We start from the raw sequence: 25,932 nt of genomic DNA, 5'->3' as shown, positions 1-25,932 counted from the left end.
GGGTTCCAAATAACATTTAATTTTGCGCTATTCACCGCCACTCATATCCATATATTTTCTCAAGCCTAACAATAACTTAGTTGTGGGATATAAAGTGATGTGAGTGATTATTTGACACAATATATCAACCCCTTGAGGAAAATACATTTAACCTCATGAGAGATATGTTTAATAGATTTCATTCACATTATATACTGAGTTTCAAATCACATTGAGTCAGACCCAGCATTGTCTAACTATTTAGGTTTAAAAGCATTTAACTATCTGACTTAGTATTGTTAAGCCACAAAGGTACAGACGTATCAAACAAAAACTGTAGTTATCCACACACACTTCTTCCCAGGTGTAACAGCTAACCTACCCTCACTTATTTGTACTTCCATTAGGAGATATCCATCTCCTAAACCTGTTCCCTTGGTAATCAGTGGTAACGAGTTTCGCTGCCTACCTTTCTTCACTCAAGTCCATGTCGAAAGCGAGGCTATTATCTGTCACACTTGAAGGGCCGTGTTCCTGTTTCACGGCATAGATTCCGGTAAGATCGTTTCATTTTATTTCGATATTTGAATGTAATGTTAACGAAACAAGGTAGGGTTACAGTGGGACTCCTTTTATTTTAATAAGGAATCGTGGGTTAATATCTCCTGAGGGGGGTTATTGAACAGGAGGGACTTTAATCATGTTTGTTATGTGGTTCTATCTGCGAATATGTAGCAATAACTAGGCTCACGGCTTTTATGGGACATAACGGCCTTATCTTAATGACGTGATCTCTCGAGATTGCACGGCGCACCTTGTGATGGGTGCGGTTACGTTGTTTCTCACTTCCGTATGCTGTGTGACAGAGCCATTGGGGGTGTAAAAAGGGTGCCAGTTAGTTTTTGTAATCCCAAGATTATGGAGGATTCTTATATGTTAGACACAAATGTTTTTGATACGGAGAATGTGTCTTGTGATGAATATAAATGGCCCGGGTAATCAATGCCCATCAGTTATGTTCTGATTGCCGTTCTAGAGTACTCTCTCCTCCCGAATCAGGGAGCTTAGTGCGTTGAGCCATCCGCCTCCGATGTTTCCATGTCCTGTGAGGCGTGTGCCCTAGACACTTTCTTGGCTACGCAAGCAGGTGTCCTTATGGCCTTTACTCCTCCGGAGGGTGGCTTGTTTCCTCCAGAGGTTACGGCACGATTCCTCATGGCTATTTCTATGGCGCTGACTCATTTATATCTCCCAAGTGAAATATTTCTTAGATACTGTCCGTGTTCTGATAACAAGGGCCCGTTCAGCGTGGGATCACCTGATTTAGTTCGGCCTTCTGGGGAAGGGTTGGCCTCTGAGGCTTTAGGGGCCCCATCCTCAGCGCCAGGGTCTTTCGTTGATCCGGCGAGGGATGATTTTGCCTTCCATTAAAGGCTGGCACGTCTTCGTTTTCTTTTAAGACATGTTTTGGCGATGTTGGAGGATCCCAATCCTAGTGGGCCGAGGGATTTGAGGCCTTAGATGCTGGATGGCAAATGGGATATGATGTTTGAGGATGAAGCCAATCTCCTAAAGTCTCTGTTTTATTTTTTCTTTATGTTTCGGTTCCAGTTCTGAGCTTGGGTGAATGGGGCCTCTGTTTGTCTGGACCCGTTGGCGTTCTCATTCACCTTGGGCGTTCACCTGATGGGTACTGCGTTCCGGATGGAAGTGTTTAATTTGTTTTTCTCAAGCTCATGTCTGTTAGATTTTCATTTTTGAGAACGTTCGTTCTTCTCTGGAACCGATACTTGCGATTTTTGTGGTCGCATGGGCACTTCTTCGGAAGTTGCGCACTTTTTGAATCATAGAATTATGTTTTCTAGTTCATTTATCGATCCTTCAGATTGAATTTTCTTGGACCTTGGGCAGTTCTAGAGTATCCTTATACCAGGCAGGTACTGGTCGGACGCCTTTCTGCTGTTACCTGGGTTCATGTCACCCTCGTGGTGCTGATAATATTTTTATTTATTTTTTTGCGGTGATGGAGTTGCCTTCCTTCCCGCCTTGGGTGGATCATCTGGTCTGGAAGCGCGGACATGTCCTTCTTTCTCTGCTCAGAGTTGCGTTACTCTAAGAGGTGTAGTGCAGGGGTTCCCTGACTTCTGTGGGGAGCTGCGAGGCTTCCAGCTTTTACCCTGTTAGTTTTTTTTTTGGAAGATCGATCCCACAAGGATCTCTGGCTGTTGTCTCTTCCATATTACACCCTTGGTCTGACCATGGTATTCGACATTTGGGTGTTATCTGCGTCCTCGTTGCAAATCTAGCCTTGGGGCTTAACAGTGAAGAGTCGAGGTCGGTTACAGACGGTCGCCCTTCTGGGGTCAGGTAGCTGACCACTTATCCTCAATGTTCCGTTAGGGGCTTTGTGGAGGGTGCTTTACGTCTAGCTCTCTGGGATGGCAAGCAAGGTCCAGGGTTCTCATTCACCTTCGGGTGTTGGTTGCTACCTTGCCTGCGTGTGTAACACGTGTTAACGCTTGTCCACGAGATTGTCCTTGCGATCCAAGTGCACTGAGTGCCGAATTCTTAAACTGTTCAGGAGCTCTTTCAGACTCTTGAGTTTGAGGCTGTTGCTAGATCGCCAAGTCTATAGGCTTTAGATGGTGCGCTCCTAATCATAGGAGGCAGCTTAGGGTTCCTCAGGAAGTTAGATCTTTCGATCAATTCCATTTTTCGAAGACTTGGGCCTGAGTCAATGTCTCTCCCTGGATGGGTGTGGACGGTTCGGTCTCACCTTAGGTGTTTGTGGTCCCGTGTACCTCTCTCAGAGAGGGGGAAGGGCTCTGTTTCTTATGGGAGATACCTATCTGCCTGTGGCTTAGGTTCTAGGTTTCTGACGGGTCCCTACTGGTCTTCTGGTGCATTTGATGTTCCTTGTAGACTCCAGGTGTCTTTCAACTGGGTTGGCCATATGGCCTGGGAGTCTCGCCTCTATGGTAGGGTGGTTTCCGTTGCTTTTTGTACCCTTCTTTTCTAGAGCGGGAGATGAGTTATCCTGGTTTGGAGTTACCTTAGTATCTGTGGCGACCTGTGAGCCCCTTGTTTTCTTTCCTTTTTTTAAGGGTTTTTCCCTTCTTTTGTTTTTAGATTCTTGCAAGGGGAGATGTGGAGTAGTAACTGGTTCCACCGTTCCTGCAGCGAGAGGCTGTGGGTTGCAACCCTGTTGGGGCTCCTGCTAAATGTTGGATGCTGATATATAGATGCTGGAGGTCTGAGAGCCCTCTTGGAAAGTGTTCCTCTTTTGGGAAGACAGCAGTGTAGGGGGTCTCGTACTGAGCACAATGTCTATCCTGACTAACGGTAGCAAGCCGTTTGTAGTAGTGGTCAGAGGTGTACCCGGGGGCTTTGTTCTTCGACCCATCCTTTTCTCTTCCAGAGGTCTGGGACTCTTGTCTTCAATGTTTGACTAGCCTTTGGGCTGGGACCATTACCCTGGAGGGAAGGTCGGGGATCAGTTAATCTATGCTGTGTTGACCGTTTTCTTCCAGAGTCGGTCCTCCCCTTTGGTGGGAGGACTTTTGATGTCCTCTTTTCTACTGGTGCTGGGAGGGGACGCTCCTTGGAGCCCTGTATTCGGAGGGCTGTTGTTGAGCCTATGGAAGGTTTGCAGTTTGAAACAAGCTACAACTATTTGCACTGTGTATGTATGCTAGCAGGCTTTTAAAACACCTTTTCGGTGATTTGGGTTTCACAATGGTTGAGTCAGCTTTCCAACCTGGAAGCTGGAAGAGTTCCTGTTCAGGCGGTTTGGTGTTCTCTTGGAGAGATCTTTACTAACTGCTGGGATAGTTATCCTATTTCTGCTGTCTATGCTTGTCTAGCCTGCAGGTTTCAATCTGATATGAGGCATCAGGGAACTCATGTTTTTCTGAAGTACCTTATGGTATGGTACTGGGTCAGGGATATGGTGTCCCTCGAGTCCTTTTTATGACGTGTTCCCTGTGTATGGATCCTTCTTTTTTTTTTTAATTTTTTTATTATTAGGTCCTTGTGTTTTTAGGGAGTTTGTCTCCTTGGTCTTAACTATTGTAAGACAACCATGGGTTGTTCTATGTTTGTTGAGCTGTGTGGAATAATCCTTTGGATTTCTCCTGGAAATCTGTTCTCCCTTTTGGGGGCAGATAGGGTCCTTGTCTTTCGGCCGGGTACCTTCATGGGAGTTGTGAACCGCGGGACTGACTCCTCGGAGGCTGTTTGTGCTCAACGGACTCTGGGACTGAGTGGTCTTAAGTTTGGCTTTGCTGGCGGTGTAACTAATGTGGTTACCTGGGCTTCGAGTTTTCATCCGTCGTATCTATATTTTTATAGGGTGTCTGCTAATTTCAGGCTGTGGTGCCTTTCGAAGTGTACCCACCCATTGTTTGCATTCAGTGTCCTCTAGCTTGAGTATTGAATGCAGCTGTGGACCCGTTTTAAGAAGAAAAACATAAATTCTGCTTACCTGATAATTTTATTTTCTTCTGACCGGAAGAGTCTACAGCTCCCACCCGTGTGTTTATATATGAGGCGGCCTTAATTTTTTGTTCTTATGGCACCTTTTTTCACCCTGATATTTCTTCTACTGTTTCTTGTTCCCTTGGCATAATGACTGGGGGATGAGGGAAGTGGGGGAGGTATTTAAGCCTTTGGCTGGGGTGTGTCTGCCTCCTCCTGGTGGCCAGGTTCTGTATTCCCAAAAGTAATGAATGCAGCTGTGGACTCTTCCCGTCAGAAGAAAAGAAAACGATCAGGTAAGCATAATTTATGTTTTTATTTGTAGCTGACATCTGATTTTATTCATCGCCTGAACAATAAGATAAAGGACATGCTGCAATATATGGAAAAAGGCCTAAAATCTGCTGACCCAGGAGACTGCACTGTGTACACCGGCTGGGCAGGTAAAATCTCCACAGAAGAACTAAACTTAATCCCTTTAATTCTGTAATTGTAAGTGTATATATAGTAATGATTTGCACCAGAACTCCCAACTGTCCCTATCTGAGAGGGACAGTCCCTGATTCAGAGCTCTGCCCTGCTGTCCCACTGAGACAGGCATATGTACCTATTTGCAGAATTTCCCATTGCCCAGACACATCCACAGACCGACTAGACACACCCACAGACCACCTAGACACACCCACAAACCTTCCCTCTAACAACAACCCCTCTAAACACAGCTGCACTCACAAAATAGTGACAGGCCCCCATCAACCTCCTGAGTCCCTGATACCCAGCCACAAGTGTTAGGAGCTCTTTTGCACTCCCACATATCACTGCATTTTTGTATGACCAGTCAATACTATGAGATAGTTACTTGGTCTATTTTCTAAACATTAGTGTCAAATATTTTAGGTCCTCGGTTCTATTTTCCAGATAGGACATTTTTGGAATGAGTCCTCTTGCTCTAAGTACTTTAATTATAGTCTCTATATATTTGTTACAACTGATACATTTAAGGCAACTGTAAAAAAATGATTGTGTCACAGGTGTTCCTCACTTGCATTATCTGTATTTACAATAACCAGGAATTGCACTTTTGTACCTGCATCTTTCTGACGTGTATGGAGAGCCATCTCTTCTGCAGAAAGCACAAGAGTATATCAACAGAAGCCTGCGTTGTCTAACCAGACGCGATGTCACCTTTTTTTGTGGGGATGCTGGTCCTTATGCTATAGGGGCTGCTGTATATCATAAACTGGGATGTTCAAGAGAAGCAGATGACTGCATCAGGGTGTAAGTAACTGAAACGACTAATAATAAAAATATTTTTTTTAAAAAAGGAGCCCTGTTAGTAAGAGTGAAAAATGGAGAGCGTGGATGAGTGTGGTTTTGTAGCATATTAAAAATATCACCAATGCACGTTTTTTTATTATAAAAAAAGTTACCAGTGACACTAATGCTGCTGCATGCAACATTCTAGTGATGATAAACTTCATCTGAAAGTTTACAGGGACAGTCTACACCGTAATCATCTTAGTTTTACCTTGAATTAAAGGGATACTGACCCCACATTTTTTTTTTCTTTCATGATTCAGATAGAGCATGCAACTTTCTAATTGACTCCTATTATCAATTTGTCTTTGTTCTCTTGGTATCTTTATTTAAAAAAAATAAAAGCAGGATTGTAAGCTTACGAGCCGGTCCATCTTTGGATCAGCACCTGGGTAGCGCTTGCTTATTAGTGGCTAAATGTAGCCCCCAATCATCAAGCGCTACCTAGAGTGCTGAATCAAAAATGGTCCAGCTCGTAAGCTTACATTCCTGCTTTTTCAAATAGATTCAGCACTCTAGGTAGCGTTTGCTGATTGGTGGCTACATTTAGCCACTAATAAGCAAGCGCTACCCAGGTGCTGATCCAAAGATGGACTGGCTCGTAAGCTTACAATCCTGCTTTTTTAAATAAAGATACCAAGAGAACGAAGAAAAATTGATAATAGGAGTCAATTAGAAAGTTGCTTTAAAATTGCATGCTCTCTCAATCGCGAAAGAAAAAAAAATTGTGTTCAGTATCCCTTTTAAGATGGAAATAGTCTCCTACACCCCTTTCTATATCATGCAACAATAATGGTAAAAATGTTATTTTAAAAAGGTAAATAATTTCTGACCATTTTTGAAATGCCAGACAAATCCGCCCACTGATGACATCACGATCCAAGCTGCATATGGCGTCCAATCCCAAAGAAAGAAACATTTAGGGAGAGAGTTAAATTATAAAGTATAGAATACAGTTTATATTTAACAATTTAAAAATGACTTATTTGGCATTGGCCAAGCTGTACAAAGCTAAGTTAAAATCACATCATAGGAAATTAAATAGTCTAACTTCACTTATACTTATGAATATAGTCACAATGGGCCATAGCCCTAATTAGCAATTATACAAATATTTGTCATAGTGTAAGTAAATCATTTGTAGAAATTTATATAGCTACTGAAATAATCCTAAAAAAGTAATACCAAAATATAAATTGCAATATGACACAACAAAGGGAGAGGGATAACTATTTTAATATAGGTGTTTAACCCCTTAACGACCAACGACGTATGGGTACGTCCTGCAAAAAATGCAGTTAACGACCGACGACGTACCCCATATGTCGTTGGTCTTTGAAAGCGGTGGAAGCAATCCTGATCGCTTCCAGCCGCTTTCATGTTATTGCAGTAATGCCTCTATCGAGTCCTCTTGCAATAACACTTGTTAGAGAGAGAGAGTTTAGGAGTATATGGTGCAAATAAATGCTTAAACCTATGTGAATTGCTAGAAATGAACTAGTTTCAAATACTTCACTGGACTCATATAATTCTTAAAAAGAGTATAATTTTTATTTACAAAAGATATATAAATAAAAATTAAAGTCATATATCTATATGGCTGTAAGAAATGTTCTTAAAACACTTGATATCAAGAGGAACAGTTAGTGATACAAATATGTGAGGGTGTATTGTATTATTGAAACACTTTTTCTGATGTACAGAAATGATATAAAACTGATCTGAGTATTGCACCTAGTACATTGTAACACCTAGTGCAATACCTGAACTCTTTCTCTCACACATCCATACAAGATATTTTTTGGGGAAAATATCCCAGGAGCAAAGGCATACCTTAACAAGGCAGCGCAGAAAAGTTTTTAAAATATCCCTTTCTTGCAATAACACTTGTTAGCCACCCGATGCAGAGAGAGCCACTCTGTGGCCCTTTCTGCATCGGACATCGATGGCCGTGATCGTTGGCGGGTGGGCGGCCATTGGTGTTAGGAATCAGTCACAGAGGGGCGGGATCATGGGCGGAGTCACTGGGCATGGGGGGGGGGGGCGGGAGCGGGTGGGAACCGCTACACTATGGAACATTTTGAAAAATTAAGTGGGAGAGAGGAGGGAGGGAATTGGGATCTAGGGGGTGAAGCTACACTAAATAGGAAAAAAACCAAAAAAAACCCCATTTAATTGTAAACCCAAGATAGCGTAAATAAGGTAGAGGGGGAGGGTTAGAGAGCTGTTTGGGGGGGATCAGGACGGTTGGGGGCTAAGGGGGGATCCTACACAGCAGAATATGGCTTTAAAAAATAATAATATATGTATCTTTTATTTTAGTACTGGCAGACTTTCTGCCAGTACTTAAAGTGAAGGTAAAGTTTGCTGTATTACTATGCACTTATCTGCAATACAGCACAAATCAATGGCACTTTCATTCATGAAAATTTTCATTTTTAGCTTTATTATTAGTTTTATCCGTTTTTAGTCGCAATCTAACAAGCTTACGATTCAGCCTGTTTTATTTATATATATTTATTTTATAAAGCAAAGACTGGCATTAACGCATGTGCATTGTGTACCGTTGTCTATGTTTTGTGCATGCGCAGTGGTTATCTTCGCCGGGCACGAGCATTGTAGGCACGTATAGAGCAAGTGGGAACGCTCTATACGTCATAAGCTAAACAGACAGGAAATGGATCGTGGGCGGAGCTTGTAACGGAACTGTAGGGGAGAAGAAAATACATTTATTAACGAAATATATTATGTAAAAAAAAAAAATACCAAAAAGCAATGCCAAAGCCATATATGTCTATTTCTGAACAAAGGGGATCCCAGAGAAGCATTTACAACCATTTGTGCCATAATTGCACAAACTGTTTGTAAATAATTTCAGTGTGAAACCTAAAGTTTGTGAAAAAGTGAAGGATTGTTTTTATTTGATCGCATTTGGTGGTGAAATGGTGGCATGAAATATACTAAAATGGGCCTAGATCAATACTTTGGGGTGTCTTCTAAAAATAATATTTACATGTCAAGGAATATTCCGGGATTCCTGAAAGATATCAGTGTTCCAATGTAACTATCGCTAATTTTAAAAAAAAAGTGGTTTGGAAATAGCAAAGTGCTACTTCTTTTTATTTCCCTATAACTTGCAAAAAAAGCAAAGAACATGTAAACATTGAGGACTAGATTTAGAGTTTGGCGGTAGCCGTCAAAACCAGCGTTAGAGGCTCCTAACGCTGGTTTTAGGCTACCGCCGGTATTTGGAGTCAGTCAGTCAGGAAAGGGTCTAACGCTCACTTTCCAGCCGCGACTTTTCCATACCGCAGATCCCCTTACGTCAATTGCGTATCCTATCTTTTCAATGGGATCTTTCTAACTCTGGTATTTAGAGTCGTGGCTGAAGTGAGCGTTAGAATTCTTACGACAAAACTCCAGCCGCAGAAAAAAGTCAGTAGTTAAGAGCTTTCTGGGCTAACGCCGGTTTATAAAGCTCTTAACTACTGTGCTCTAAACTCTAAAGTACACTAACACCCATAAACTACCTATGTACCCCTAAACAGAGGCCCCCCCACATCGCCGCCACTCTATAAACATTTTTTAACCCCTAATTTTCCGCTCCGTACACTGCCGCCAACTACGTTATCCCTATGTACCCCTAATCTGCTGCCCCTAACACCGCCGACCCCAATATTATATTTATTAACCCCTAATCTGCCCCCCACAACGTCGCCGCCAGCTACCTACACTTATTAACCCCTAATCTGCCGTCCGCACGCCGCCGCCAGCTACATTATAGCTATGTACCCCTAATCTGCTGCCCCTAACACCGCCGACCCCTATATTATATTTATTAACCCCTAATCTGCCCCCCACAACGTCGCCTCCACCTGCCTACACTTATTAACCCCTAATCCGCCTCACTCCCGCCTCAATAACCCTATAATAAATAGTATTAACCCCTAATCTGCCCTCCCTAACATCGCCGACACCTATCTTCAAGTATTAACCCCTAATCTGCCGATCGGAGCTCACCGCTACTCTAATATATTTTTTAACCCCTAAAGCTAATTTTAACCCTACCCTAACACCCCCCTAAGTTAAATATAATTTTTATCTAACAAAATAAATTAACTCTTATTAAATAAATTATTCCTATTTAAATCTAAATACTTACTTGTAAAATAAACCGTAATATAGCTACAACATAAATTATAATTATATTATAGCTATTTTAGGATTTATATTTATTTTACAGGTAACTTTGTATTTATTTTAACCAGGTACAATAGCTATTAAATAGTTAAGAACTATTTAATAGCTAAAATAGTTAAAATAATTACAAAATTACCTGTAAAATAAATCCTAACCTAAGTTACAATTAAACCTAACACTACACTAGCAATAAATAAATTAAATACAATTCCTACAAATAAATACAATTAAATAAACTAACTAAAGTACAAAAAATAAAAAAATATTTACAAACATTAGAAAAAAATTACAACAATTTTAAACTAATTACACCTACTCTAAGCCCCCTAATAAAATAACAAAGACCCCCAAAATAAAAAAAATGCCCTACCCTATTCTAAATTACAAAAGTTCAAAGTTCTTTTACCTTACCAGCCCTGAACAGGGCCCTTTGCGGGGCATGCCCCAAAGAATTCAGCTCTTTTGCCTGAAAAAAAAACACATACAATACCCCCCCCCCCCCCCCCAACATTACAACCCACCACCCACATACCCCTAATCTAACCCAAACCCCCCTTAAATAAACCTAACACTAAGCCCCTGAAGATCTTCCTACCTTATCTTCACCAATCGATCCAGAAGAGTTCCTCCGATGTCTTATCTGTTCTCAGAGTTAAATAATTAATGATCCTATTACTCCCTTAAGTAACAAAAAAGTATTCGTTTTAGCAATTTACCTACCAGGGGCCCGATCAGATATGCAGCGTCGCCCGCAAAAGCCGTCAACGCTGAATATTGCACGGGTTTGGTATCCTATATACGGCGTAACCTAGAAGTTACGCTCGTATATTTCTGCCTTCGCCCGTAGTTTTTTGGGCCATAGGCAGGTATACCGAACCCGTGCAGTTTGGTATCCAATATACAGCGTAAGGACTTACGTGGCGAAAATGGAGAAATCTTACTCCATTTTCACCTCGCCGCAAAATGCAGCCGTAGTAAGCCTTACACTGTCTATTGGAGCCCCGTAACTCCCTAAACTACCTGCCAAATAAAACCTAACGCATGTGCAATGTCTATCTACCTGTCAACCGCGATCCCCAGCCGCAATCCCTAATAAAGTATTTAACCCCTAAACCGCCGCTCCCGGACCCCGCCACCTATATTAAATGTATAACCCCCTAATGTGAGCCCTACACCGCCGCCAGCTACATTACCTACCCCCTAATGTGAGCCCTACACCGCCGCCAGCTATATTAAAATTATTAACCCCTAATTTAATCCCCCTACACCGCCGCCAGCTATATTAATTACATTAACCCCTAATTTAATCCCCCTATACCGCCGCCAGCTATATTAAATTAATTAACCCCAATCTAATCCCCCTACACCGCCGCCAGCTATATTAACCCTAATTATATTAGAGTTAATATAGTTATTATATTATATATATATATTAACTATATTAACCCTGATTATATTAGGGTTAATATAGTTAATATCGTTCATATGTATATATATATATATATAAGTATAATAACCCCTTCTAACTCTAACATCCCTAACTAAATTCTTATTAAAATAAATCTAATTAATATTAATATTATTAATTAAAATATTCCTATTTAAATCTAAATACTTACCTATAAAATAAACCCTAAGATAGCTACAATGTAATTAATAATTATATTGTAGCTATTTTAGGGTTTATATTTATATTTATTTTACAGGTAACTTGGTATTTATTTTAACTAGGTACAATAGCTATTAAATAGTTAATAACTATTTAATAGCTACCTAGTTAAAATAATTACCAATATACCTGTAAAATAAATCCTCACCTAAGTTACAAATACACCTACACTATCAATAAATTAAATAAACTACAAATATCTAAACTAAAATACAATAAAATAAACTAAACTAAATTACAAAAAATAAAAAAAGATTACAAGATTTTTAAGCTAATTACACCTGTTCTAAGCCCCCTAATAAAATAATAAAGCCCTCCAAAATAAAAAAAATGTCCCTACCCTATTCTAAAATACAAAAGTTAACAGCTCTTTTACCTTACCAGCCCTTAAAAGGGCCTTTTGCGGGGCATGCCCCAAAGAAATCAGCTCTTTTGCCTGTAAAAAAACCCCCACAATACCATCCCCCAACATTACAACCCACCAACCACATACCCCTACTCTACCCCCCTTAAATAAACCTAACAATACCCCCCTGAAGATCTCCCTACCTTTTCTTCACCCAGACGGGCAGAACTCTTCATCCGATCCGGGCGATGTCTTCAATCAAGTGGCAGAGAAGAAGTCTTCCATCCGGCGATGTCTTCATCCAAGCGGCAAAGAAGAAGTCTTCCATCCGGCGATGTCTTCAATCAAGCGGCAGAGAAGAGGTCCTCCATCGGGGCAAAGTTTTCTTCCAAGCGGCATCTTCAATCTTCTTTCTTTGCTGGCACGACGACTTCCCGACCAATGAGGTTCCTTTAAATGACGTCATCCAAAATGGCGTCCGTCGAATTCCGATTGGCTGATGGAATTCTATCAGCCAATCGGAATTAATGTAGAAAAATCTGATTGGCTGATTGAATCAGCCAATCAGATTCAAGTTCAATCCGATTGGCTGAATCAATCAGCCAATCGGATTGAACTTTAATCTAATTGGCTGATAGAATCCTATCAGCCAATCGGAATTCGACGGACGCCATCTTGGATGACATCATTTAAAGGAACCTCATTCGTCGGGAAGTCGTTGTGCCGGATGGATGTTCCGCGTCGGAGGAGCGAAGAAAGAAGATTGAAGATGCCGCTTGGAAGAAAACTTCGACCCGATGGAGGACCTCTTCTCTGCCGCTTGATTGAAGACATCGCCGGATGGAAGACTTCTTCTTTGCCGCTTGGATGAAGACATCGCCGGATGGAAGACTTCTTCTCTGCCGCTTGATTGAAGACATCGCCTGGATCGGATGAAGAGTTCTGCCCGGCTGGGTGAAGAAAAGGTAGGGAGATCTTTAGGGGGTTAGTGTTAGGTTTATTTAAGGGGGGTTTGGGTATGAGTAGGGGTATGTGGGTGGTGGGTTGTAATGTTGGGGGTGTTATTGTGTTTTTTTTTTTTTACAGGCAAAAGAGCTAATTTCTTTGGGGCATGCCCCGCAAGAGGCCCTTTTAAGGGCTGGTAAGGTAATAGAGCTGTTAACTTTTGTATTTAGAATAGGGTAGGGCTATTTTTTTTATTTTGGGGGGCTTTATTATTTTATTAGGGGGCTTAGAATAGGTGTAATTAGCTTAAAAATCTTGTAATCTTTTTTTATTTTTTGTAATTTAGTGTTTTTTTTTTGTTTTTTTTTTTTTTTTTGTAGTTTAGTTAGTGTAGTTTAGATAATTGTAGTTTATTTAATTTATTGATAGTGTAGGTGTATTTGTAACTTAGGTTAGGATTTATTTTACAGGTAAATTGGTCATTATTTTAACTAGGTAGCTATTAAATAGTTATTAACTATTTAATAGCTATTGTACCTAGTTTAAAATAAATACCAAAAATAATGATATAGCTGCACCACCATCTGTATTAAAACATCATTATTTTATTGTGCCACTTAAAACAGACAACGTTTTGGACCCATGTCCTTATTCATGTCTAACATACATCTCTAAAAACAAACCTTATAAAGGCTGCGGCTCCACCCACCACACCTGTTCTCACCTGTGTTCAATTAATACAAACTTTTTTGTTTTGCTTAATGCCATCTAGTGGTCATTATTTACATCTCTAATTACATTTATCATAGTTTTTCAACAAAGGACATAAAGAGAACAAAACTTTTTTTCATCATTGTTAATCATACATCAAGTTAATCTACTCCGTACAAAAAATAATTGAATATACACTTATTGTCATTAGTTATTGTATTGCAATGTATTATTTTCAAAAAATAACATACAAAACATAACATAGAATTACCCAGGGACACATTGGGCATAAAAACTTGAGATGTTTTCCATGCCTTAATTGTCAAAACTGCAATAATATCATTAAAGGCCCCATTTTTACCCATCCCTCGTCGGGTAAGAAATATAAACTTAAGGATTACTATACTTGTAACTCTAAGTTCGTGGTGTATCTAATTAAGTGCCCATGTGGTTTAGGGTATGTGGGCGAGACCACCAAGATGGTACGGGAGCGTATTAACCAACACAAAAGTAATATCAGGACAGGAAAATTGGATGCTCCTGTATCCCACCATTTTATAACTGCTGGACACCAGATTAATCAACTTAGATTCCAGGTGTTAGAACAAATTAGTCTTCCTAGGAGGGGTGGTAATAGGGTTAGGTTGTTAAAATATAGAGAATTATACTGGATTCATGAACTGGGGACTATGATACCCAATGGGATGAATAGAAATGGATTGGAGTGTATGTCAGTAAATATGGATGATTAGGTACTTGATAGTAGTTTAACTGGCAGGCTTTTCTAAAAAAAATTTGGGTTTAAAACTTCAGGGATACGGATAGTTACATTTACTCAGTTCTTTTGATATCTTTTGTTGAAAGTCTTTTTTTGGATAGATTGGAATTTAAATTCATTTAGCTAATACCTTTTTAAATTTAATGCTGAACATGTAAAAAGATTTAAGAACTGGCATAAATTTTATAAAAAAAAGAATTTTTTTAGGTTGACCTTTTTGTTTTTTATCCTTTGTTGAAGGACGTTCTTGGTAATTGTTTAAGAGCTCCAAAAAGTATTCTTTTTTCAAGATGACCATTTAATAAGATCTAATTGGAAGGGCAACAATTAAAATTGGCTTTTCTTCAAAAGATATTTGAATTAGCAATGTTGAAAAAGAATTAAGAAAAGAAAAAATCCCCTTTTTTATGTTTTGTATGTTATTTTTTGAAAATAATACATTGCAATACAATAACTAATGACAATAAGTGTATATTCAATTATTTTTTGTACTGAGTAGATTAACTTGATGTATGATTAACAATGATGGGGAAAAGTTTTGTTCTCTTTATGTCCTTTGTTGAAAAACTATGATAAATGTAATTAGAGATGTAAATAATGACCGCTAGATGGCATTAAGCAAAACAAAAAAGTTTGTATTAATTGAACACAGGTGAGAACAGGTGTGGTGGGTGGAGCCGCAGCCTTTATAAGGTTTGTTTTTAGAGTTGTATGTTAGACATGAATAAGGACATGGGTCCGAAACGTTGTCTGGTTTAAGTGGCACAATAAAATAATGATGTTTTAATACAGATGGTGGTGCAGCTATATCATTATTTTTGGACTGACTTCTTGGGACCTTGGTGCAGGTCCAATAGATGGCACACCTGCAAACAAGCTGATTTATACCCTTGGTGCTTGTGCAATTCTTTGCTTTTTAAAATAAATACCAAGTTACCTGTAAAATAAATATAAACCCTAAAATAGCTACAATGTAATTATTAATTACATTGTAGCTATCTTAGGGTTTCTTTTATAGGTAAGTATTTAGATTTAAATAGGAATATTTTAATTAATAATATTAATATTAGATTAATTTTAATAAGAATTTAGTTAGGGATGTTAGAGTTAGATAGGGTTATTATACTTAATATATATATATATGTAATATAATAACGATATTAACTATATTAACCCTAATATAATTAGGGTTAATATAGCTGGCGGTGTAGGGGGATTAGATTAGGGGTTAATCTATTTAATATAGCTGGCGGCGGTATAGGGGGATTAAATTAGGGGTTAATGTATTTAATATTGCTGGCGGCGGTATAGGGGGATTAAATTAGGGGTTAATAATTTTAATATAGCTAGCGGCGGGGTAGGGGGATTAGATTAGGGGTTAATAATTTTAAAATAGCTGGAGGCGGGGTAGGGGGATTAAATTAGGGGTTAATATTTTTAATATAGCTGGCGGCGGTGTAAGGGGCTCACATTAGGGGGTAGTTAATGTAGATGACGGCGGGGTAGGAACTCACATTAGGGGGTAATATAATGTAGGTGGCGGCGGGGTCCAGGAGCGGCGGTTTAGGGGTTAATACATTTTTTATTGTTAGGATAGTGAAAGGGGATAGCGGATAGAGGGTTAGACGTGTCGGGCTATGTTTGGGAGGCATGTTAGACAGTACGGGTGATTTTATAACTTAGTCAGGTTTTGTAGGCGCCGGCAGTTTCTAAAGTGCCATAAGTCACTGGCGACTCCAGAAATTTGTACTTACGCAGATTTCTGGACATCGCTGGTTTATCAGACTTAAGGCACTTTAGCATCTGACGGCGCCGTATATAGGATAGCTCGAGTTGCGAGCTGAAACTACGGGCGGCGGGGGTTCCCTCACTTGCGCCGCAAACTACGATCTTTATCGTATCGCGCCCCAAGTTAGTAATCTCCATCAGATGTAGCAATATTCAATTGCTTAAACAAAAATTACAACAAATTGTGACTAGTTTGTAAAAATTTAAGAATTCAATTAATATCCAACTAGGCGATAAGCCTGCCCAGAGGGCAGTCTATTTAAAATTACTGAAAAAAATAAACTAAATTATAAAAATAAATAATTAAACCTAATCTAATACCCCTATAAAAAATAACACCCCCTAATCTAAACTACCAATAGCCCGTAAAAGGGCCTTTTGTAGGCATTGCCCTAGTTAAAACACCTCTTTTACCTAACAATTTTAACAATTACCCCCTAACATTAAAACCCCCACCCAGCCAACCCCCCAAAATAAAAATAAAAACCTGTCTAAAAAAAAAACGCTACCCTTTGTCCCTAAAGGGGCATTTGTATGGGCTTTTGCGCCCATAAAAATAAAACCTAAGCCTAACCAAGAAATAGGTACTCGCAGTTCCTGAAGTCCAGCGGCAAAGGTCTTCCAGGTGTTGAAGGTCTTCATCCGGAGCGGAGGTGACCATGGAGCAGGACCAGTGTGGAGGATCCTCTTCATGTGGTCGCCGCCGCATACTAAATATTGAATGCAAGGTACCCCATTTAGGTACCTTGCATTCCTATTGGCCGAAATTTTGAAATCGGCCAATAGGATGAGAGCTACTGAAATCCATTTCAGTAGCTCTCATCTTATTGGCTGATTTCAAAATTTCAGCCAATAGGAATGCAAGGTACCCCAATATAATTGTGCGGTGGCGACCACATAAAGAGTAACCTCCACGACGGCCGCTCGTGCTCCGCGGTCACCTCCGCTCCACAATTACCTCTGCGCCTCCTTCGCTCCGGATGAAGATAGATGTCCCCGTGCTGGATGAAGACCTTCATCGCCTGGAAGAAGACCTTTGCCGCCGGACTTCAGGAACTGTGAGTACCTAGGGATTTTTTCTCCTGTTAAGTGTAGTCAGTCCACGGGTCATCATTACTTCTGGGATATTAACTCCTCCCCAACAGGAAGTGCAAGAGGATCACCCAAGCAGAGCTGCTATATAGCTCCTCCCCTCTACGTCACACCCAGTCATTCTCTTGCACCCAACTAATAGATAGGATGTGTGAGAGGACTGTGGTGATTATACTTAGTTTTTATATCTTCAATCAAAAGTTTGTTATTTTAAAACAGCACCGGAGTGTGTTGTTCCTTCTCAGGTAGAATTTGAAGAAGAATCTACCTGAGTTTTTGGATGATTTTAGCCGGCGTAGCTAAAATTAATTTTGCTGTTCTCGGCCATTCTGAGGAGTGAGGTAAACTTCAGATCAGGGGACAGCGGGCAGGCTCACCTGCAAAGAGGTATGTTGCAGTATATTATTTTCTGAGGAATGGAATTGACTGAGAAAATACTGCCAATACCGATATAATGTAAGTTCAGCCTTAAATGCAGTAGTAGCAACTGGTATCAGGCTGTTTATGTATATATGTGTACACTTCTGTATTCTGGGGAATGGTACTTCTCTGGGTAATACTATATGCATATAATCTTTAGCCTTACTTGCAGTGGGAACGTCTAGCAACAGGCTGTTTAATGACATTTCATGATATTTGATTTTAAACGTTTTTGCTGGCATGCTAAATTGTTTAAATATCTGAGGTACTGGGTGAAAAATTGTTTTTTGGGCACTGTTTTTCCACTTGGCTGTCGTTTATTTTAATCTGAGACAGTTTACTGAACTTCCCTCACTGCTGTGGGTGAGGGGGAGGGGCCTATTTTGGCGCTTTTGCTACGCATCAAAAATTCAGTTAAAAGTCTTTTTCTCTTCCTGCATGATCCGGATCGTCTCTACAGAGCTTCAAAAATTATTTTGAGGGAGGTAATCACTCACAGCAGAAACCACTTTTGCTCACTGGAAACATTGTTACTTTTGGATACTTTCATTTAAGTCGGATATAGTGCAGTAGGCTGGGTACTTTGAACTAATCATAAGCATGTGCAGTTCCATAAGTATAATTCCTAACCCATGATCTGATCACTATCCTTCTTATATACTAACGCTGTGAAATAAGACAGCGGTGACTCAGTAAACAATCCACTTCTCTTCAACTTTGCTCCGGAACCACTTGGAGGCAACTAACCACAAGGAGAAATCTCCCCACAACAATATAGAGATTTCACTGTCACGCTGACATTCGATACGGCGTATATGATACGCACACAAAGCCATCACAAATATCAGGACACGGACATCATACGGCAGTGAAAATTAAAGTTGGAACTTTGACCTTTCTTTTTCTTGAGAGAACTGCCGACAAATAGAAACTGTTTCAAAAAAACATAATCAATACAGGACTAAACACTGAGAGTCCCGGTCCATTGCAATAGCGAATATACACAAATCTCTGCATATAAGGTAATATCAATGCAAATATCTAACACCTATATGCACGGTGATAATCGCTATTTTTTCTTTAAAGTATAATATTTCAAACCTGTTTAAATTGCTTTTAATTATTTTGATATATTTGTCAATTGTTTTATAATATTACGCTACATTTGTATACATTGTATTTAACTATCCATATAGAATTGATGCCGGCATCCATCTTTATTTGTATTTTTAATTCTCATTAAAACTTTTAATATGAAACACAATGTTTATATGAACATCACTATATAAGAAATATATATATAACTCTTAAAGAATATCTATCTTTACACCCTTTTTAAGCTTTAATTTAGCGCTAACCCTAACACACCTTTTTTCCTATATGTGCAAAAGCCAAGGTGGAGCCCAATAGAAATTTATGTACTAATTGCATTGATGCTACTTTGAATAAGAGTCATTCTGTACAAATTGAACATCATTCACCAAACAACGAGGGGGAAGTTATGCCGACTAACTTGCCTCACGTGTCAGTACCTGCATCTCCCGCTCGGGAGGTGCGTGATATTGTAACGCCGAGTACTTCAGGGCGGCCATTATAAATCACACTACAGGACATGGCTAATGTTATGACTGAAGTTTTGTCTAAATTACCAGAACTTAGAGGTAAGCGAGATCACTCTGGGGTGAGAACAGAGTGCGCTGATAATAATAGGGCCATGTCAGATACTGCGTCACAATTTGCAGAACATGAGGACGGAGAGCTTCATTCTGCGGGTGACGGATCTGATCCAAATAAACTGGATTCAGACATTTCAAATTTTAAGTTTAAGCTGGAAAACCTCCGTGTATTACTAGGGGAGGTATTAGCGGCTCTGAATGATTGTAACACAGTTGCAATACCAGAGAAAATGTGTAGGTTGGATAAATATTTTGCGGTACCGTCGAGTACTGACGTTTTTCCAATACCTAAGAGACTTACTGAAATTGTTACTAAGGAGTGGGATAGACCCGGTGTGCCTTTCTCACCCCCTCCTATATTCAGAAAAATGTTTCCAATAGACGCCACCACACGGGACTTATGGCAAACGGTCCCTAAGGTGGAGGGAGCAGTTTCTACTTTAGCTAAGCGTACCACTATCCCGGTGGAGGATAGCTGCGCCTTTTCAGATCCAATGGATAAAAAATTAGAGGGTTACCTTAAGAAAATGTTTGTTCAACAAGGTTTTATATTGCAACCCCTTGCATGCATTGCGCCTGTCACGGCTGCAGCAGCATTTTGGTTTGAGTCTCTGGAAGAGACCCTTGAATCAGCTCCATTAGATGAGATTACACACAAGCTTAAAACCCTTAAGCTAGCTAATTCATTTATTTCTGATGCCGTAGTACACTTAACTAAACTTACGGCTAAGAATTCCGGATTCGCCATTCAGGCACGCAGAGCGCTGTGGCTAAAATCCTGGTCAGCTGATGTTACTTCTAAATCTAAATTACTTAACATACCTTTCAAAGGGCAGACCTTATTCGGGCCCGGTTTGAAGGAAATTATCGCTGACATTACAGGAGGTAAAGGCCATGCCCTGCCTCAAGACAGAGCCAAACCTAGGGCTAGACAGTCTAATTTTCATGCCTTTCGTAACTTCAAGACAGGAGCAGCATCAACTTCCTCTGCACCAAAACAGGAAGGAGCTGTTGCTCGATACAGACAAGGCTGGAAACCTAACCAGTCCTGGAACAAGGGCAAGCAGGCCAGAAAACCTGCTGCTGCCCCTAAGACAGCATGAAGTGAGGGCCCCCGATCCGGGAACGGATCTAGTGGGGGCAGACTCTCTCTCTTCGCCCAGGCTTGGGCAAGAGATGTCCAGGATCCCTGGGCGTTAGAGATCATATCTCAGGGATATCTTCTGGACTTCAAAGCCTCTCCCCCAAAAGGGAGATTTCATCTTTCAAGGTTGTCAACAAACCAGATAAAGAAAGAGGCGTTTCTACGCTGTGTACAAGATCTTTTACTAATGGGAGTGATCCATCCGGTTCCGCGGTCGGAACACGGACAAGGTTTTTACTCAAATCTGTTTGTGGTTCCCAAGAAAGAAGGAACCTTCAGACCGATCTTGGATTTAAAGATCCTAAACAAATTCCTAAGAGTTCCATCGTTCAAAATGGAAACTATTCGGACAATCTTACCCATGATCCAAAAGGGTCAGTACATGACCACAGTGGATTTAAAGGATGCCTACCTTCATATACCGATTCACAAAGATCATTACCGGTATCTAAGGTTTGCCTTCCTAGACAGGCATTACCAGTTTGTAGCTCTTCCATTCGGGTTGGCTACGGCTCCAAGAATCTTCACAAAGGTTCTGGGCTCTCTTCTGGCGGTGCTAAGGCCGCGAGGAATTTCGGTGGCTCCGTACCTAGACGACATTCTGATACAAGCGTCAAGCTTTCAAACTGCCAGGTCTCATACAGAGTTAGTACTGGCATTTCTAAGGTCGCATGGGTGGAAGGTGAACGTAGAGAAGAGTTCTCTCTTACCACTCACAAGGGTTCCCTTCTTGGGGACTCTTATAGATTCTGTAGAAATGAAGATTTACCTGACAGAAGACAGGTTAACAAAGCTTCAAAATGCTTGCCGTGTCCTTCATTCCATTCAACACCCGTCAGTGGCTCAATGCATGGAGGTAATCGGCTTAATGGTAGCGGCAATGGACATAGTACCCTTTGCACGCCTACATCTCAGACCGCTGCAATTGTGCATGCTAAGTCAGTGGAATGGGGATTACTCAGATTTGTCCCCTACTCTGAATCTGGATCAAGAGACCAGAAATTCTCTTCTATGGTGGCTTTCTCGGCCACATCTGTCCAGGGGGATGCCATTCAGCAGACCAGATTGGACAATTGTAACAACAGACGCCAGCCTGCTAGGTTGGGGCGCTGTCTGGAATTCCCTGAAGGCTCAGGGATCATGGACTCAGGAGGAGAGTCTCCTTCCAATAAACATTCTGGAATTGAGAGCAGTTCTCAATGCCCTTCTGGCTTGGCCTCAGTTAACAACTCGGGGGTTCATCAGGTTTCAGTCGGACAACATCACGACTGTAGCTTACATCAACCATCAAGGAGGGACAAGAAGCTCCCTAGCGATGATGGAAGTATCAAAGATAATTCGCTGGGCAGAGTCTCACTCTTGCCACCTGTCGGCGATCCACATTCCTGGAGTGGAAAACTGGGAGGCGGATTTCCTAAGTCGTCAGACTTTTCATCCGGGGGAGTGGGAACTTCATCCGGAGATCTTTGCCCAAATACTTCGACTTTGGGGCAAACCAGAGATAGATCTCATGGCGTCTCGCCAGAACGCCAAGCTTCCTTGTTATGGGTCCAGGTCCAGGGATCCGGGAGCAGTCCTGGTAGATGCTTTGACAGCACCTTGGAACTTCGGGATGGCCTATGTGTTTCCACCCTTCCCGATGCTTCCTCGATTGATTGCCAGGATCAAACAGGAGAGAGCATCGGTGATTCTGATAGCGCCTGCGTGGCCACGCAGGACCTGGTATGCAGATCTAGTGGACATGTCATCCTGTCCACCTTGGTCTCTGCCTCTGAGACAGGACCTTCTAATTCAGGGTCCTTTCAAACATCAAAATCTAATTTCTCTGAAGCTGACTGCTTGGAAATTGAACGCTTGATTTTATCAAAGCGTGGTTTTTCGGAGTCAGTTATTGATACCTTAATACAGGCTAGGAAGCCTGTTACCAGAAAGATTTACCATAAAATATGGCGTAAATACTTACATTGGTGCGAATCCAAGAGTTACTCATGGAGTAAAGTTAGGATTCCTAGGATATTGTCTTTTCTACAAGAAGGTTTAGAAAAGGGTTTATCTGCTAGTTCCTTAAAGGGACAGATCTCAGCTCTGTCCATTCTTTTACACAAGCGTCTGTCAGAAGTCCCAGACGTTCAGGCTTTTTGCCAGGCTTTGGCCAGGATTAAGCCTGTGTTTAAAACTGTTGCTCCACCATGGAGCTTAAATTTAGTTCTTAACGTTTTACAGGGTGTTCCGTTTGAACCCCTTCATTCCATTGATATCAAGCTGTTATCTTGGAAAGTTCTGTTTTTAATGGCTATTTCCTCGGCTCGTAGAGTCTCTGAGTTATCAGCCTTACATTGTGATTCTCCGTATCTGATTTTTCATTCAGATAAGGTAGTTCTGCGTACTAATCCTGGGTTCTTACCTAAGGTTGTCACTAACAAGAATATCAATCAAGAGATTGTTGTGCCATCATTATGTCCGAATCCTTCTTCAAAGAAGGAACGACTTCTGCACAATCTAGATGTAGTCCGTGCCCTGAAATTTTATTTACAGGCAACTAAAGATTTTCGCCAAACTTCTTCCCTGTTTGTCGTTTATTCTGGACAGAGGAGAGGTCAAAAAGCTTCTGCTACCTCTCTCTCTTTTTGGCTTCGTAGCATAATACGTTTAGCCTATGAGACTGCTGGACAGCAGCCTCCTGAAAGAATTACAGCTCATTCCACTAGAGCTGTGGCTTCCACTTGGGCCTTTAAGAACGAGGCCTCTGTTGAACAGATTTGCAAGGCTGCAACTTGGTCTTCTCTTCATACTTTTTCCAAATTTTACAAATTTGACACTTTTGCTTCTTCGGAGGCTGTTTTTGGGAGAAAGGTTCTTCAGGCAGTGGTCCCTTCCGTATAAAGATCCTGCCTGTCCCTCCCGTCATCCGTGTACTTTAGCTTTGGTATTGGTATCCCAGAAGTAATGATGACCCGTGGACTGACTACACTTAACAGGAGAAAACATAATTTATGCTTACCTGATAAATTCCTTTCTCCTGTAGTGTAGTCAGTCCACGGCCCGCCCTGTTTTTTATGGCAGGTCTAAATTTTTAAATTATACTCCAGTCACTACTGCACCCTATAGTTTCTCCTTTCTCGTTTGGTTCTTGGTCGAATGACTGGGTGTGACGTAGAGGGGAGGAGCTATATAGCAGCTCTGCTTGGGTGATCCTCTTGCACTTCCTGTTGGGGAGGAGTTAATATCCCAGAAGTAATGATGACCCGTGGACTGACTACACTACAGGAGAAAGGAATTTATCAGGTAAGCATAAATTATGTTTTTTTTATGGGTGCATAATTTTATTTTTATTTTTTCTGTAATTTTTAGATTTATTTAATTTAATCTTAGGTTTTTGTTTCTTTAATTGTAACCTAGTATTTTTTATTTTATGTAATTGGGGTTAATTTAGGGGGTGTTAGATTAGGGGGCTTAGTAAATAAATTAGTTATTTGCGTTTTGGGGGGGCTGGCGGTTTTGGAGTTAATAGGTTAATTAGGTTTATTGCGATGTGGGGAGTTGGCGGTTTATGGGGTTAATAGGTTAATTAGATTTATTGCGATGTGGGGAGTTGGCGTTTTAGGAGTTATTTTAATTTTGTTATTTGCGTTGTTGTTTAATTTGCTGATTAGGGGTTAATTACGTTATTTTGCGATGTTGGTGGTTTAGGTGTTTGTTAATATTTCTTGCAGGCATTTAGGTGTTTTTTGTTAATACATCGTACGGGCGGTTAGGTTTTTTTATTTCATGCTGGCGGTTACGTGTTTTTTTTTTTTTTGTTAATATTTCTTGCGGGCGCTTAGGTGTTGTGTTTTTTTTTTGTTAATACTTCGTACGGGCAGTTACATTGTGTTTTTTTTTTTGTGCGGGCGCTTAGGTGTTTTTTTTCTTAATGCTTCATTTGGCTACGCTGCATCTAGGTGGATTCTTTTGGCTGCGCGCGCAGCCAGCATTCTTTTGGCTGAGTGTGCGATGGACGCGTTACAAACGCGATTATAGTATAGATTCCTTTTTCTATTTGATTTACATGTAAATGTTAAAGTAACAGTCAATCTCTAGCGTTTTTGAAATAAATAAAGGGGACTTTCATTCATGAAGTATAACATACTTCATGCAGTAAGCGCCTATTTGTTTCAAGTGATTGCCGTTCTGAGCTGCTAAGGAAGCCCACGGCAGATCACTGTTTTGCTAGAGAGGCGATGTTTTCACCTCTTAGCCAATAGCTTTGCAGTAAATCCTGCTTGGCGCCCATGGGAGCCGGATTTCCCGCACGCTATTTGCTAAAATGTGAAAATGTCCCCTCTTAGCAAAATAAGTTTCTGCTGTGGGCTGCCTGAACAAAATACCATCCTTTTAGAACTGAATTTCATATGTGCAGATACTCTCAGATTTCAGAAAATACAAATTATTCAGTGTCATTTATGGATTTTTTTTTTTTAGGATTTTGCTATATAAAATGTATTTATGCTCCCAGACAAATAATCTACTTTATCTTTGCAATATCAGTACATGATTGTGAATGTTATTTCTTAAGAAGTTAATTCTGTATATATGGAATTAATACATATAATCCTTATAGGAACAATTCCTGTTTATCACAATGCTGCACGGCTGTGTCATACTCAGGATTTGATTAATGTGTCTATATAAACATTTGATAAACAGCAAATTAAGCTACCTAATGATATTGATCAGGTGACTGGCTCATAAACCAATCCACAATGAGAGGTGGGTTTCCTATGTTGTTAAATGAAGCAGTGGTAATGCTGTTCACCCAACCTCTGAAGAAGCATATATGTGAAACCCGTGTTAGGGGTGTTTTGCACTTGGAGTTTTATCTCCTTTTTATTTTTGTGTGTGCCTTAACTATAATTAAGTGAGGAAGTTATTGATGGGAGAGTCTAGATAATGTTAAACATAATGGGCTAGATTACAAGTTGTGCGCAAAATATTGCTTCTGCGAAAGCGGTATTTGTGCTCAACTTAGTAATACCAGCGCACACAAATGTGCGCTAGTATACCAAGTGAGTTGCAATGCGAATGTGACCTTGCGTTCCTATTGCACTCATGAGAGCACTCTTCCATAGCCTCCTATGGGAGCCTCTTTCTCATGCCGTCAGACACGGCATTAGAACTAGCGCAGCGAAGGGGGTAAGTTGCACAGCGATGGGCAGCAATTTTAAATATATACATATATATTTGTGTTAATATGTGTATATACACCTATAAATATATATGTATATTAGCATAAACCTATATTTACAGGGAACAAACAGTTCCCATAGACTGCTATGTAAAGGCACTTTTCAGTGCCGTTTCTTTTTCTAACACCCCACACACACCAACTTTAGCCCCTTATAACTGCTTCAT

General features: G+C 40.5%; 1 protein-coding gene and 1 long non-coding RNA gene across 2 annotated transcripts in view; one reads left to right on the top strand and one right to left on the bottom strand.

Annotated features, from left to right (window-relative positions):
* LOC128645653 (uncharacterized) overlaps window positions 1-8,561 on the bottom strand; it is a 48,321-nt gene extending 39,760 nt beyond the window's left edge. The window contains exon 1 of the long non-coding RNA XR_008400135.1: window positions 8,337-8,561. This is a non-coding gene — a long non-coding RNA (uncharacterized LOC128645653). The remainder of the gene's footprint in view (window positions 1-8,336) is intronic.
* Window positions 1-25,932, top strand: part of LANCL1 (LanC like glutathione S-transferase 1) — a 106,479-nt gene that overhangs the window by 11,147 nt on the left and 69,400 nt on the right. The window contains exons 3-4 of the mRNA XM_053698784.1: window positions 4,781-4,898; window positions 5,526-5,733. Of these exons, the coding sequence (XP_053554759.1) occupies window positions 4,781-4,898; window positions 5,526-5,733 (326 nt within the window). The remainder of the gene's footprint in view (window positions 1-4,780; window positions 4,899-5,525; window positions 5,734-25,932) is intronic.

Source organism: Bombina bombina, chromosome 1 (genome assembly GCF_027579735.1).
Source record: "Bombina bombina isolate aBomBom1 chromosome 1, aBomBom1.pri, whole genome shotgun sequence".
NCBI classification, from domain to species: Eukaryota; Metazoa; Chordata; class Amphibia; order Anura; family Bombinatoridae; genus Bombina; species Bombina bombina.
This window is presented reverse-complemented; position numbering and strand designations above follow the sequence as displayed.